At 34.9% G+C, this 14,526-nt stretch overlaps 1 protein-coding gene across 3 annotated transcripts in view; it reads left to right on the top strand.

Annotated features, from left to right (window-relative positions):
• The window catches only part of PPP1CB (protein phosphatase 1 catalytic subunit beta), a 38,578-nt gene that overhangs the window by 15,459 nt on the left and 8,593 nt on the right, over window positions 1–14,526 (top strand). For all 3 annotated transcript variants that reach the window (XM_072767892.1, XM_072767894.1, XM_072767893.1), the window contains exons 3-6: window positions 3,210–3,341; window positions 5,566–5,796; window positions 7,677–7,781; window positions 10,460–10,531. In XM_072767892.1, coding sequence (XP_072623993.1) covers window positions 3,210–3,341; window positions 5,566–5,796; window positions 7,677–7,781; window positions 10,460–10,531 — 540 coding nt within the window. The remainder of the gene's footprint in view (window positions 1–3,209; window positions 3,342–5,565; window positions 5,797–7,676; window positions 7,782–10,459; window positions 10,532–14,526) is intronic.

Here is a 14,526-nt window from a genome sequence, read left to right as displayed (position 1 = left end):
TTCAGCTCAGGGTGTGATCCTGTGGTCCCGGGATGGAGTCCCACATCGGGCTCCCTGCATGGAGCCTGCTTCTCCCTCTGCCTATGTCTCTGCCTCTCTCTGTGTGTCTCTCATGAATGAATAAATAAAATCTTTAAAAAATAAATTCCCTGAATTTTGTTATTTTATACTGTGCTATATATAAGAGAATAATTCTTATGAAATAATATCCTGGTAAAGGAGCATGATATATACAATCTATTCTCAAGTGATCCAGAGAAAATCACTTCAAAATAATGTATTTTGAAGGACAACAACATTTTATAAATAATGCTAATAAATTTTATAATTTAGATGAAAAATTGTTTTGGCTAAACTGACACAAGAAATAGAAAATCTGAATAGTCTTATATGTGTTCAAGAAAATACATTTGTACTTGAAGTATTTCTCAAAAAGAAAATTCCAAGACCATTTGGTTCCACTGGCAACCTAAATATTTAAAGAAGAAATTAGGCCAATTTTATACAGTCTCTCACAGAAAACAGAAAAAGAGAACACTTCCCAACTTGGTGGTGGTGGTGGTGGTGGTGGTGGTTTTTAAAGCCAAACCCTAACACCCAAATCTGGCAGATACCAAGGAAAGGAAATTACTGGCCAATATCTTTCATAAATATAGCCACAGAAATTGTGAGCATATTATTAGCAAATTGAATCTTATAATAAGAAAGATAATGTCAGATTTGGTGGGGTTTATTCTAGGAATCCAAGGTAAGCTGAACACTCAATATAAATCATATTAACAGAATAAGGTGGGATTACATGATTATCTCAATAGATGAGATATAGTATTTGATAGATTTTAGTACCCTTCATAATAAAAATTCTTAGCAAACTAGGTGAGTATGTGTAAAGCTATAGTTATCATAATGGTGAAATATTGAATGCTTTTTCCTCTAAGTTGAGAAACAAGACAAGATCATTAGCAGATTTTTTTTTCAACATTGTTGTAGAGGTCTTAACCAATTCAATGAAGAAGAAAAATAAAGAGATACAAAGATTGGAAGAGAAGTAAAACTGTCTTCAGAGATGATATGATTGTATACTTGGAAAGTCCAGGGATCCCTGGGTGGCGCAGCAGTTTAGCGCCTGCCTTTGGCCCAGGGCGCGATCCTGGAGACCCGGGATAGAATCCCACGTCGGGCTCCCGGTGCATGGAGCCCGCTTCTCCCTCTGCCTGTGTCTCTGCCTCTCTCTCTCACTGTGTGCCTATCATAAATAAATAAATAAGTAAGTAAGTAAGTAAAGTAAGTAAGTAAGTAAGTAAAGTAAGTCCAAAGGGATCTTGAGACTGTTAGAATAGGAAGCAAAGTCAGTATTCAAAAATCAGTTATATTTTTGTATGCTAATATTGAACAACTGGAAAATGAAAAAGAAAACACATTTACAAAGCAGTGCCCCCTCAACTCCATTTAATGAAAATGTGCAAGACTGCCACCTAGATGCTACAAAACATTGCTGAGAGAAACATGACAATCTAAATAAAAGGAGAAATATGATGTTTATGGATTGAAAGACTCAAAATTGTTAAGGTAATTCTTCCTGGACTATACTCATTCCCAATTAAAACTCCCACAGGTTGGAGTGTCAGAAATTAGAAAAGCCAATTTTAAAACATACTTGAAAATGTAAAAACCTAGATTAAGTACTGATGTAACAACAAATTGTATTAATTAATGGGACTATATAGAGTTTCCAGAAATAGACCCATTCGTGTATGGTCATCTGATTTTTCTACAACACTACCCCTACAATTCTATGGAGAAAAGGTGATCTTTACAATAAAAGATGCTGAATCAGTTGGATATTTGTGTGGGTAAAAATGAAACTTGACCTTTACCTCAAACCAGACACACAATTGAGATGGATTATCAAATACAAGGTAGGTGAACACAGTAAAAAAAAAATCTAGAAGGAAACATAATGAAATACCTTTAGAGGAGAAAAATTTTTTTGAACTAGATGTAAAACACACCAAAAAAGATTGATTACAATTAATTAAAATGGATTTAAATGCATTAAAATAAAGAACTTCTTGGGGTTCCTGGGTGGCTCACTTGGTTGAATGTCCACTCTTGATTTCAGCTCAGGTCATGATCTCAGGGTCATGAGATAGAACCTAGCAGTTGTTGGGCTCCTTGCTCAGTGGGGAGTCTGCTGAAGATTCTCCCTTTCCTTCTCCCTCAGCACCTCCCTCCCCCATGCGCATTCCTTCCCCCTTCAAATAAGTCTTTAAGAAACTTCTGTTCATCAAAAAAAAAAGCATTAGAGAAAAGGCAAGCCATAAACTGGGAAAAGATACTTAAAATACATGGATCCAACAAAAGATTCATCTGGTATATATAAAGAATTTCTACGAATCCGTTTTTTAAAAGACAGTCAGTTAACAAATGAACTTCACAAAAAACGATATCCAAATAGCCCTTTAAGCACATGAAAAGGTAATCAACATTAATCATCAGGGAAAAGCAAATTAAAATCTCATCAAATACCACCATACACCCAACAAAATGGCTAAAATTTAACACTAATAATACTCAGTGTTGGTAAAGAAGTAGAGCAACATTGTTGGTGGGTTATAAATTGATTATAACCACTTTGGGAAACTGGCTACTGCTCTACTATGAACATAATCACTAAAATTTAATGACTATCTGGCACCTTTTAAATTTTGTTTTGATCAGAAAATGGAGGTGAAGGTTTTTAATTCATAGGACTGCTCATAATCTGAGGAAGTGTGTGAAACTAAGTCACCTGCTGACAGCTACTTTTGTTTAATTTCCTTTCTTCATAACCACTGGTTTTTAATTATGGTATTTTGGCCTTTTCCTAAATATAAGACTTGCTGAGAGGGTAGGCTGTACTCAAAGGTGCTGTCTCTGCAACTATTGGGTCTCTTGGGCTTCAAGGTTGGCCACTGGAGAGCAAAGAGGACTGCGTTTCTGTGGCAGTAGCCTTTAGGAGCATCATCAGGAACCAGCAACAATAGAGATAGAATCCAGAGATCCCTGGAATAATCTGTTAGTCATAGGACCCAACAGGGTACCTGGTAGTTTACTGACAGTGTGACTTTCCTGATCTCCAAAATATGGGTATGACTTTTTTTTTTTTAAGGATTATTATTTTATAGATAAATTTTTAAAAACTGACCGTTTTATTTATTGTTTAACAGTACGAGGATGTCGTCCAGGAAAGATTGTGCAGATGACTGAAGCAGAAGTTCGGGGCTTATGTATCAAGTCTCGGGAGATCTTTCTCAGCCAGCCTATTCTTTTGGAGTTGGAAGCACCCCTGAAAATTTGTGGTATGTAAATGAGTAAAGTTGGAAGCTCTATTTTAAATATCAGTTTTTCTCCCCTATTTACATTAAAGGTAGATCTAGAGAAAACATTTTAATATTTATGTATAAGGGATTGGTAGGTTGATTTACATAAAATATGGAAATTGAAACTTTCATAAAATGGTAAGTTACAAGAAGAAAATGATTGTTACATATACATCAGATAAAAAGATCGCTGTTCATATTTTTTAGTTCTTAGAAACAAGAAAGACTATATAAGAGAAAGTTTTTTTTTTTTTTTTTTGAAGGCAGATTTTAGAAGAAATTCAAATGGCCAGTAAACGTAAGATCCTTAGCTTCACTAGTAAATCAATGAAATGCAATTTAAAAACAAATCCTAAATGTAGTGAGATTGGGAGGAAAAAAAGTATCAGAAACTGATAATCCAGTGTTGTCAAGGTTGTGGAGAAATAGGCATTCTGATACACCAGTTACAAAAAACAAGAATCGAGTTTTAGGGGTCAGTTTGACACTATCCATGGTGTTCTACCTTTGTTGTGATTTTATTTTGAAGATTATATTACATTACAGTTTATATTCTTTTAAAAGTCTTATAGTGGCTTTTGGCCCAAAACAAAAACTTACAACTCTAGGTTGAGTGAATCACATCATAGCCACAAAAATTGTACAGAAAGGGACACCTGGGTGGCTCAGTGGTTGAGCGTCTGCCTTTGGCTCAACTCATGATCTCAGGGTCCTGGATCGAGTCCTGCATCAGGCTCCCTGCAGGGAAGCCTCCTTCTCCTTCTGCCTCTTTCTTTCTCTTGTGTATAAAGAAATAAAATATTTTTTAAAATTGTACAGAAAGCATTTTTTCATAGTTTACATAACAGTGGGAAATAGTGTAGGGAAAATAATCCTTGCTCAATCAAGGATTATTTCTGTATGTAAAATTTTCATTGTCCTGTGTGCATGTTTCTTAGTGATTCACATTCATACCTTGTAAGCTCTAGGTGCTTAGGGTGCTCTTTTTTTTTTTTTTTTTTTTTTAAGATTTTATTTATTCATGAGAGACACAGGGAGAGAGAGAGGCAGAGACACAGGCAGAGGGAGAAGCAGGCTCCACGCAGGGAGCCGGATATGGGTCCCGGAACTCCAGGATCATGCCCTGGGCTGAAGGCAGGCGCCAAACTGTAGCCACCCGGGTTGCCCTAAGGGTGCTCTTTAAACAATTTTTTCTCTTTCTTGTGTTTATTAAGTCATGTGCTTGGTGCTCCTTGGTACAGTACCTAGCTAATAAAAGGTATTAGCTAAGAAAATGTTTGTTGAATTCATTAGTTAATTAGCTTAGTGTAACAAGAAGTAGCATGAAATTTTGTGGAGCCTGGCTGGCTCAGTTGGTAGAACATGCAACTCTTGATGTCAGGGTTGTGAGTTTGAGTCCCATGTTGGGTGTAGAGATTACTTGAAAATAAATTTAAAAAAAAATTCTTGTGGAAATGATCAATCTCTTCTGTGACTCTAAATCAAATGTAGTTATTTATAACATCTTAAGATGATTCAAATTCTAAGGTACTCTTTAAAATGCTTTGATATAGAAATAATTTGAGGGTAGTAGAAGTTAGTTGTACTAAATATTTCTAAATTCTGGCTATTTGTCTTACTGTTTGGTATAACAAGTTACCTATGTTAAATTACCAGCTAATAGTTATCATGTTCGGTATCTATTGTATAACATATTACTCCAAAACTGTATGGCTTAAAATAGCATGAATTTATCACCTCACAGTTTCTGTGCATCAGGGATTCAGGCACAGCTTAGCTGGGTCCTCTGGTTCTGGGTCTCACAAGGTTGTGACCTAGGTACTGCATTCATCTCAAGGCTCAGCAGGAAAGGATTCCATTCCTTATGAGCTGATGGACTGAGGGCTTGGTTCCTAATGAGATGTTGGCCAGAGGCCTCCTTCAGTTATTTGCCGTGTGTGCTTCTCCATAAGGCAGCTGGCTTCAGCATCAAGAATGGGAAAAGGCAAGAGAATACGAGCAGAATGGAAGTCATGATCTTTTGTAACCTTATCTCAGAAGTGACAGCCCATCCCTCTTTTGCTGTATCCTGTTAGAAGCTAGTCACCAGCTCCAGCCTACATTCAAGGGGAGAGGATTACACAAGAGTGTAAACATTGCAAATCATTTGAAGCTGCTTCCCACAGTAACCAAATGTTCTAAAATTGGCTTTTTCTGTTTTCAGGAGATATTCATGGACAGTATACAGATTTACTGCGATTATTTGAATATGGAGGTTTCCCACCGGAAGCCAACTATCTTTTCTTAGGAGATTATGTGGACAGAGGAAAGCAGTCTTTGGAAACCATTTGTTTGCTATTGGCTTATAAAATCAAATACCCAGAGAACTTCTTTCTTTTAAGAGGAAACCATGAGTGTGCTAGCATCAATCGCATTTATGGGTTTTATGATGAATGTAAGTAAAAATAAGTTATTTTTTGTTAATGGGAAAATTCCCTAATATTCCCTAATATAATTTTCCAGTTCAAAGGAGTTCCTTTAAGTTTTTTAAAAAAATATAATATGAAGCATAGGACCAAGAAGAGTCTTTCATGGAGGAGGGCCCTGAAACTGGGACACATGTTACTAATTAAGCTGGTTCCTTAGAATCTCCTTGGTTGTGTTATTTCAGGTTGACTGCAGCTTACTCAACTGAAAGGTCCTCTTGTAATTAGTTTACAGAGTAAAATATCCACATAAAACAGGTCACTATAGATAGTATCCTCTAGTTTTCTAGTGTCCATTAAGGTTTTAGTTCTCAGTGTTCTTGTGATATAATGGAAATTCTCATTGGCCCTGTGTTACAAGAAATACTGAGAAGTTGTATGAAATTATTTAAAAGTTCAAGTTTATTATTAGAATTTTAATCTATGCCTATAAACCTACAGAGATAAGGATACTGACTACTCTGGTATGTCTTATTGTACTTTTTCATCAGTAAGAAATCACAGATTTGTGTTTTATAGTAGTGTTTCCAAGTGTTACTACTAAATTACTATATTCGAATTTGGTCTTTTGCTTTTGTTAGAGCATGGGAAAGAACATATGTTTGGTTAATTATAATTTAGAACCAGTTACAATGATTTTCAAATTGAATTTACCGGTTTTTGAGCTGAATTCTCCATTAGAATCTATTTTTGCTTTTTTTCCAACCTTAAATTTGGTAATCTTTTTCAAACTCCTGTCTCCTTGGTTTATATGATCATTTATTTGAGAAGTGTTTATAAGGAAGCGTTATATACCCGGAACTACCTTAAACACTAGGGATTCAGCTATCCACAAGACAGATCTTTGTTCTTGTGGAGCTCTGTTCTAATAGGAATGATGCCACATTTGATTTTATGTTGCATTTTTATTTCTGAGGTGTAATGTATGGTTTCAACTGTTTAAATCAGACCAGTAAACGAGAAGTGGATTATAGTACATCTAACCGTAACCACTTTTCTAAAGCTCTATCAGTAGAGATGTATTCTTAAGGATAAAACATGAGCTTGAATATCCTAAAGGATAGAAATGACATGAAATGAAATATTCATGTGAGAACAGCTTGTAAACACTGCTTTGAGTTAATCTTTTTCATTGAGAGACAAGTTATTACATAGGAAATTAGTGCTTATGTCTTTCCTCCCTCCCTTGGGTTAGTTGTTAGAACTTACTGCCCAATTCAGGAAAATCAAGTAACTCTGAAAAGGTGAACATACGCTTGAGGTTGTCTTTGTTGTAGCTCTTTATGCTAGACCACAGGAAAATTATAGCCTTTGTGTCTCTATTTATACTTACTGTAGTGCCAAGTTGTAATTCACTCAAAAGTGAGTACCAGTCAAGCACTTGGAAATTGTCCTTTCTTGGCAGTAAATTTATGCTATGTTACTCAATGCATTAGAGTCAAAATGGACAGTCTCTAGAGGCACCCCTTTCACTTCTGCATATTTGGCTAGGTATTTAATGTGCATGTTGAATGCAAAAGATAAACTAATAGTCTGTTAGACTATTTCAAAATTGCTTTATTATAGTGATCTTAAAAGACAAAAACGTCAAAAAAATTTTTAATAAAAGACAAAAGTATTTGATATATTTTTCCATAAAATACATAACACAGTCTTCCAGGTTTTTTTTTTTTTAACTTTATGGAAAGGTGCTAAATGTTTATTAAATTTACTGCCTTTTTAAAAGTGTTCAAGAAATACTTAATACAGAAAAAACAAAGTGCTGTATAAAGTTACCCATAATGCTGTAACTATGAGATAAGAACTGAAAATAGTTTTAGACTTATTTATTTGCTTATTCTTTTTATAGGCAAACGAAGGTTTAATATTAAATTGTGGAAGACCTTCACCGATTGTTTTAATTGTCTGCCTATAGCTGCCATTGTGGATGAAAAGATCTTCTGTTGTCATGGAGGTAGACTAATAAATTTGCTTTATGGGTTTTTCTTACTATCCTTCCATTGTTTAGAAAAGACCTATGGTAACTAAGATGCACACCATGGGAAAACAAAGCAGTGCTTGTTTGAAAACTCAGATCATTAAAACTGTTTTAAACATGGCTAAAATCTTTTTTTTAATAATAAATTTATTTTTTATTGGTGTTCAATTTGCCAACCTACAGAATAACACCCAGTGCTTATCCTGTCAAGTGCCCCCCTCAGTGCCTGCCACCCAGTTACCCCCACCCCCCGCCCTCTTCCCCTTCCACCACCCCTAGTTCGTTTCCCAGAGTTAGGAGTCTTCCATGTTCTGTCTCCCTTTCTGATATTTCCTACCCATTTCTTCTCCCTTTCCCTCTATTCCCTTTCACTATTATTTATATTCCCCAAATGAATGAGATCATATGTTTGTCCTTCTCCGATTGACTTATTTCACTCAGCATAATACCCTCCAGTTCCATCCACGTCAAAGCAAATGGTGGGTATTTGTCATTTCTAATGGCTGAGTAATATTCCATTGTATACATAAACCACATCTTCTTTATCCATTCATCTTTCGATGGACACTGAGGCTCCTTCCACAGTTTGGCTATTGTGGACATTGCTGCTATAAACATCGGGGTGCAGGTGTGCCGGCGTTCCATTGCATCTGTATCTTTGGGGTAAATCCCCAGCAGTGCAGTTGCTGGGTCGGTAGGGCAGATCTATTTTTAACGCTTTGAGGAACCTCCACACAGTTTTCCAGAGTGGCTGCACCAGTTCACATTCCCACCAACAGTGCAAGAGGGTTCCCTTTTCTCCGCATCCTCTCCAACATTTGTGGTTTCCTGCCTTGTTAATTTTCCCCATTCTCACTGGTATGAGGTGATATCTCATTGTGGTTTTGATTTGTATTTCCCTGATGGCAAGTGATGCAGAGCATTTTCTCATGTGCGTGTTGGCCATGTCTATGTCTTCCTCTGTGAGATTTCTGTTCATGTCTTTTGCCCATTTCATGATTGGATTAAAATCTCTTTTAGTAACTGGAAATTTATGATTATTTATACAGAATGAAAATATAGTACTTACCTTTAAAGAATTTCATGTGTGAAGAGGATAGCAGAGTTCTGTTTGAATAAACGTCTTTCCTTTACCTCAGTTTTGACAGAAAGATAGCCCTACTATTGGTAAAAATGAGAGGATCATGTTTATATTCCTGCCTATACTTTAAATACTTTTCATCAGAATCCAAGTGTAATTGAGCTTGCTAGATTGTATATGAACTGATGTCTTGAGAAATTAAAAACCTATTGACAAAATGTATATTTCCAAAAAGTAAGATAAAATATATTTCAGGGTTGCCTGGATGGCTCAGTCGGTTGTGTCTGACTTTTGGTTTTGGCTTGGGTTTTGATCTTGGGATCCTGGGATCAAAGCCCCATGTGGGGCTCCACACTTAGCAGGGAATCTGCTTCTCTCCCTCTTCTCCTCCCTGCCCCCTCCCATGTGTGCTTTCTCTAAAATCAGTACATCTTTTTTAAAAAAGTATATTTCAAAACATACTGTGTAATGAATGGGATTTAATTCTGTCAAAGTACTTGTAGAGGCAGTGATTTTTATGAAGCCTGGAAAGGGAGAGAATTGTTAGGCAAATGTTTATGGAAGCGTGGGTTTTGGAGGATGAGTAGACTTTGGAGAGGTAAAAAGAATTTGAGACAGGTTTTTTTATGTTTCTAGTTCAAGGAATGTGTGAAGACTGGCCTGACTAGAATGTCAAGTACATGTTGGGGAATGATAGGTATCAAATTATAGAGATTTGAGTACTGAAGTGCAAAGGAGTTTGTTGAATGGTTTAAAAGCCATATTGGGTTTTTGTACAGGGAAGTAATTTAATGAAAATACTTTAAGAAAATTAATTTTTATCAATATACAGTAAGAATTAAAGTAGAAAAGTATTGAAAAGATAGATGTACTTGTCTAAGCCTGAGGTAAAAAATGATTTATTCTCTGATAGGACATATATCACTATACTAATTGAAATATTTTATAATAGATACTAAACATTTAGGAAATAGTTTTGAACATTAGCTAAAATTAGAAATGTATATAAAAAGTATGTGATGATACTTCAATTTATAAAAGAGAAATGCTAGCTTATATTTATGTACTACTTTAAAGATTGCAGAGTATTTTCATGTGTTTTTTCTCATCCTTCTGATCAACACTTAGGCTTTTAAGAAGGTCATGAACATGTTGGAGTGGGGTGTAGGAAGGCCTTATGAGACAGAGTGAGGCAATTAAACATGGAAGTAAACATGTTTAAGATTGGGAGGTAAAAAGTGGTAGGAAGTATTGGAATTGGGTATGTACCTGTAGAAGGGCAGGGAATGATTGGAAAGAAAGAAGAGTGGTAAGATTTCTTTCCTGGAGAAATCTTTTGAAATAAAAGGGAATTTTATTTCCCTGGTAGGGAAAAGTGGCAAATTCATAATCACAATGTTCTGTTACATCAAAGTGGGATTCTATTTAATAACTCAGTATATTAAAAGTGACATTAAAAAGGATACCTTAAGTATGTTTAATTTTACGTAGTGAATATACTTTGACTAAACGCTTCTTTATTTGAGTGAATATTGTTTAGATGTCAGTATTACAACTTCTCTTTTATTTATAGGACTGTCACCAGATCTGCAATCTATGGAACAGATTCGGAGAATTATGAGACCCACTGATGTCCCTGATACAGGTTGAGTATATAGAGAAACTTAGTTGATTTATGTAAAATGTTGACATGTTTGAACTTAATTATATACTTAGTGGAAGTAGGATTGGTTTATGTAATAAATAATAGAGCTTTTTTAATCATGAATAAGCTAACTACAGATTATTTGAAGTAATATATTTCACTTCCCGCTCATTATTTCCCAAGGTGCAATACTTTTACATTTCATATATAGCTGTAGTATGGTTCTGTTAAACTTATCACAAAAGATCTTGTTATTGATCCTCCTTACTTTCCTGGCATTACTTCATTCATATCAATATTGGTTATGCCCTTCAAAAACTTGAAAATTAGTCAAAAAGAAGACTCCTGGCTGGCTTAGAGCATGCAACTTTTCATCTCCAGGTCATGAATTCAAATCCTACGTTGGGCATGGAGCCTACTTAAAAAGAATAGATAAATTTAAAAAAATTTTTTGACGGGTTTTAAAAAAAATTGATACGTGTTTTGATTAAAATAATCTTTCTTAGCTGAAAATACTTCTTAAAAATTATCTAGTAGTTTTCTGTTATTTTTTTGCCTCTTCTATATTTCAAATTTGTAGAGCTCAGAAAGCTGTAGAGATACATGGTGAGTTTTGTGAAAAATTTGTGAAAGAATAATGAAAATTATTCAGACATTTAAAATAACTCCTAGGTAAGTGAAGCAAGTCAAAGCAAAAGTAAATAAATTCCAGTTGAGGATAAATTTCTTTGTTGATTAACAAATGATAATTTAATTTTATAAATAAATTCTGGGCACAGTTGCCTTAGTTTTCTATTGGCTTTTAAACGGTAATTATTCATAGTCGAGTGCCAGTGTGTACTAAGACCTATACTAATCTTGGCATTCATATCATAAAATGCTATGATAACCTATGAATTGAATGCAGTAACGGTCTGCTTTTTAGTTCACCTTTTGCTGAAGCTATCAATACTTTCCTTTATGGCATTTTCTGACTTTGAGTGTATGTGGTTTTTCCACAACATACCCCATTCTCCCAACACTTAAGTGAGTGTTTAACATTTTAATTTGATTCTGACACTAACTCATGGAGTTAGCTGGAACTCCACAGGTTAAGGGGTCCATTCCACAAGACTGCCTGCACTTAGGTTTTCAGCCTCCAGTGGGGTTCTCTGGAGACCCACACTACTGCCCAAAATTCTAGGATTCCCACAACCACATCCTCAGATGCTTTACTTATATTTGTCAGTTTTTCATAAAGGGATACAACCTAGGAGCTGCCAAATGGAAGAGATTTGTAGAGGAGGGTATACTGGTTGGTGAATAGCTCCCACATCCTTTGGTATCAGTGTGTTCAACAACCAGAAGCTTCCCAAATCTAATTGTTCAAGAGTTTTTATAGAGCATGTGATGTGATGAGCACTGTGTGTTATACTATATGTTGGCAAATTGAATTTATTAAAAAAAATTTTTTTATTTAAGAGATTTTTTTTTTTTTATAGAGCTCAATTTCCAACCCTCCTCTCCAGAGGGAGAGGGCAGCTGAAAATTCAAATCCTCTAAACATGTGTTTGGTCTTTCTGTTGACTGGCCCAAACCTGAAGGGCTCTAGGTGCCCCTAGATCACTTCATTAGCATAAACTCAGGTTTAGTAGAAAGGGGCTCTTTATGAATAACAAAAGATATCCCTGTCACTCAGGAGATTCCAAAGGTGTTATTAGGAGCTCTGTGCCAGGAATGGGAACAAAGAACAAATGTATTTTTATTATATCAAGCTGTCTTACTATTAAAAAGCATTAACAGGGGCACCTGGGTGGCTCAGTTAGTCAGCCAGGTCTTGATCACAGGGTCCTGAGTTCAAGCTCCAAGTAGGGCTCCACTCTGGAAATGGAGCCTACTTTTAAGAGAAAAAAAGAAAGTAACATAAGCAAAACTGTCCTTTTTCTCAATTTCTACCAGTTTTTTTTTTAAAACAGATTTACATTATTTGATTAATTATCTCATTATCATTTGTGTAATCAGACCCACCTTTTGTGTGTTATTGTCATCAGTTCTCAACAAACTTGAATATCTTCAAAATGAGGACTAGACTGCCATAAGGTCTAGAAATCCTTCTATATTAAGAACATCCTGTAAATGAAAAACCAAAGCTCTTTTAGCTTACTGATAGAATTATTTATTGGTAATTTTGTAAAGGGAGTTGATTATTCATAAATAGGGCTGGACTAGATGGGTTACTAAGTTTATTCCCTATTTTTTTTCTCCATTTTCTACTCATAAGATCCAAAGAGTCTATAAAAATGTAGTCATTAAAAAATCTTCATGAACCAATACCTAAGCAAAACATGGCTAAACCTTCAAATTGAACTGTTAGGAACATGCATTTGGTCTTTGATTTCAAGTGTAATTGGATTGTTTTGCTCAGTGTATTGAAAGCTTGATAATGTTACTTGTCAAAATGCTACTAATGATTAAACATCAACCATTATAAACAGGTATAGAGATCCACTTGTCAGTAAGCCACTGACATACTGCATGTAGTAGTTAAGTTGTCTCATAACTTAACTTGTACAAGTACATTGAGTACAAAAGGGAAAAAAAAGCATGGATTTTACCACATTTTGATTATAATTCTAGAATAAATTTGACTAAACTTAATAGAAACTAGTATTTAAATAATAGGGCATGTGTATCACGATATTGTACACTTGAAACTAATATAGCACTGTAAGTTAACTATAATGGAATTAAGAAATAAATAATGGGCCATTTATTTAAAATTTATATTTTAAATAAGGTACGATATAAATGTATATTTCAAGTCATCAGGTTCTGTTAGTATAGTTCAGACAAGTCAGTTTCAAGGGTGAAGCAAGTTTTTGAAATGTTGAAAATGGTCTTTTAAGCTTTGGTATTTATAATCTTTAGAAGTTTAATTTATAAATTCATACATTTTTTAAAAACAGCCAAATGATTATGATATTTGTTCATTAGGACTTGAATTATAAAATATCCAAACCTTGACTCTGAGATTATCTTGATTCCATTATGTTTGAAAAATCCACATTGTTGTTACCATTATTTTATATGCATGTAGACTGTCATATTTCCCAAATAATTCTGAAAGCAACTGTATTCTAGTTTTATTGTCACCTTAAAATTGGAGATTAATATCTTGGTTTCCTGCTCGTTGCTTCACTTTAGAAAACAAACTAGAAAATATCATAGAGCACTGGTGGTGTGTCGGGGTTAGTCTGTGTGTGTTTTAAAAAATCAGTTTGTGGTTCTTGAGAAATCAGAGCTTGTAAATTGAGACTATCTCATTGGATTTTGTATGCTGGTGGACTTCTTAAAGCATCATAGCAGGAGCATAGGAAATAGTGATAGAAATTAAGAGTACATTACCACCAATTCTACAAGATGTTTTTAGAGAATTCTCCTATTAAGACAGACTATATCATGACTCGAAGTTCTCCTTTCCTGATAGAACCTGTATTATGAAGTTTATGAATCGTCAAAAAAAAAAAAACTGGCTCATTTTAAAAACAAATCATCCCTTAATACTGATTTCTCCTTTCCTTGGCACCATAGCTCTTACAAAAGTACTTAATATCACCATCTCAACATCCACCCCTCTTCATCTCCCTACAGTTGACTTCTAACCATTTTCTTCTCATCCATCAAGAAACTACTTTCGTAAAGATTTGATGATATACTTCTAAGTGCCACATTTTTTGCCTTTTGTCCTGTTCCACTTATTCATTGTACCTGAATCTTAACCATTTCCTATGTCTGGATAATTTTTACCCCTTTAAGGAGATCTCTCTAATTAACCTCTTCCTTTTGTTTTGGTTATTCCTTCTCAATATTTTTTTGCTCACTCCCCTTTCTCCTTCCTCTGCCTCTATTAAATATTTGCTTCCTCAGAATTCATGTACTGGTCTTGTCACTTGACATTCCCAAGGCAGTCTGAGTCCCTCCTAAGGTTTATACAACAGTGAGTATGACAAAGATAC

This window comes from Vulpes vulpes, chromosome 8 (genome assembly GCF_048418805.1).
Source record: "Vulpes vulpes isolate BD-2025 chromosome 8, VulVul3, whole genome shotgun sequence".
Classification (NCBI taxonomy): Eukaryota; Metazoa; Chordata; class Mammalia; order Carnivora; family Canidae; genus Vulpes; species Vulpes vulpes.
The sequence above is the reverse complement of the archived record's forward strand: the minus strand, read 5'-3'. Positions and strand labels throughout refer to the sequence as shown.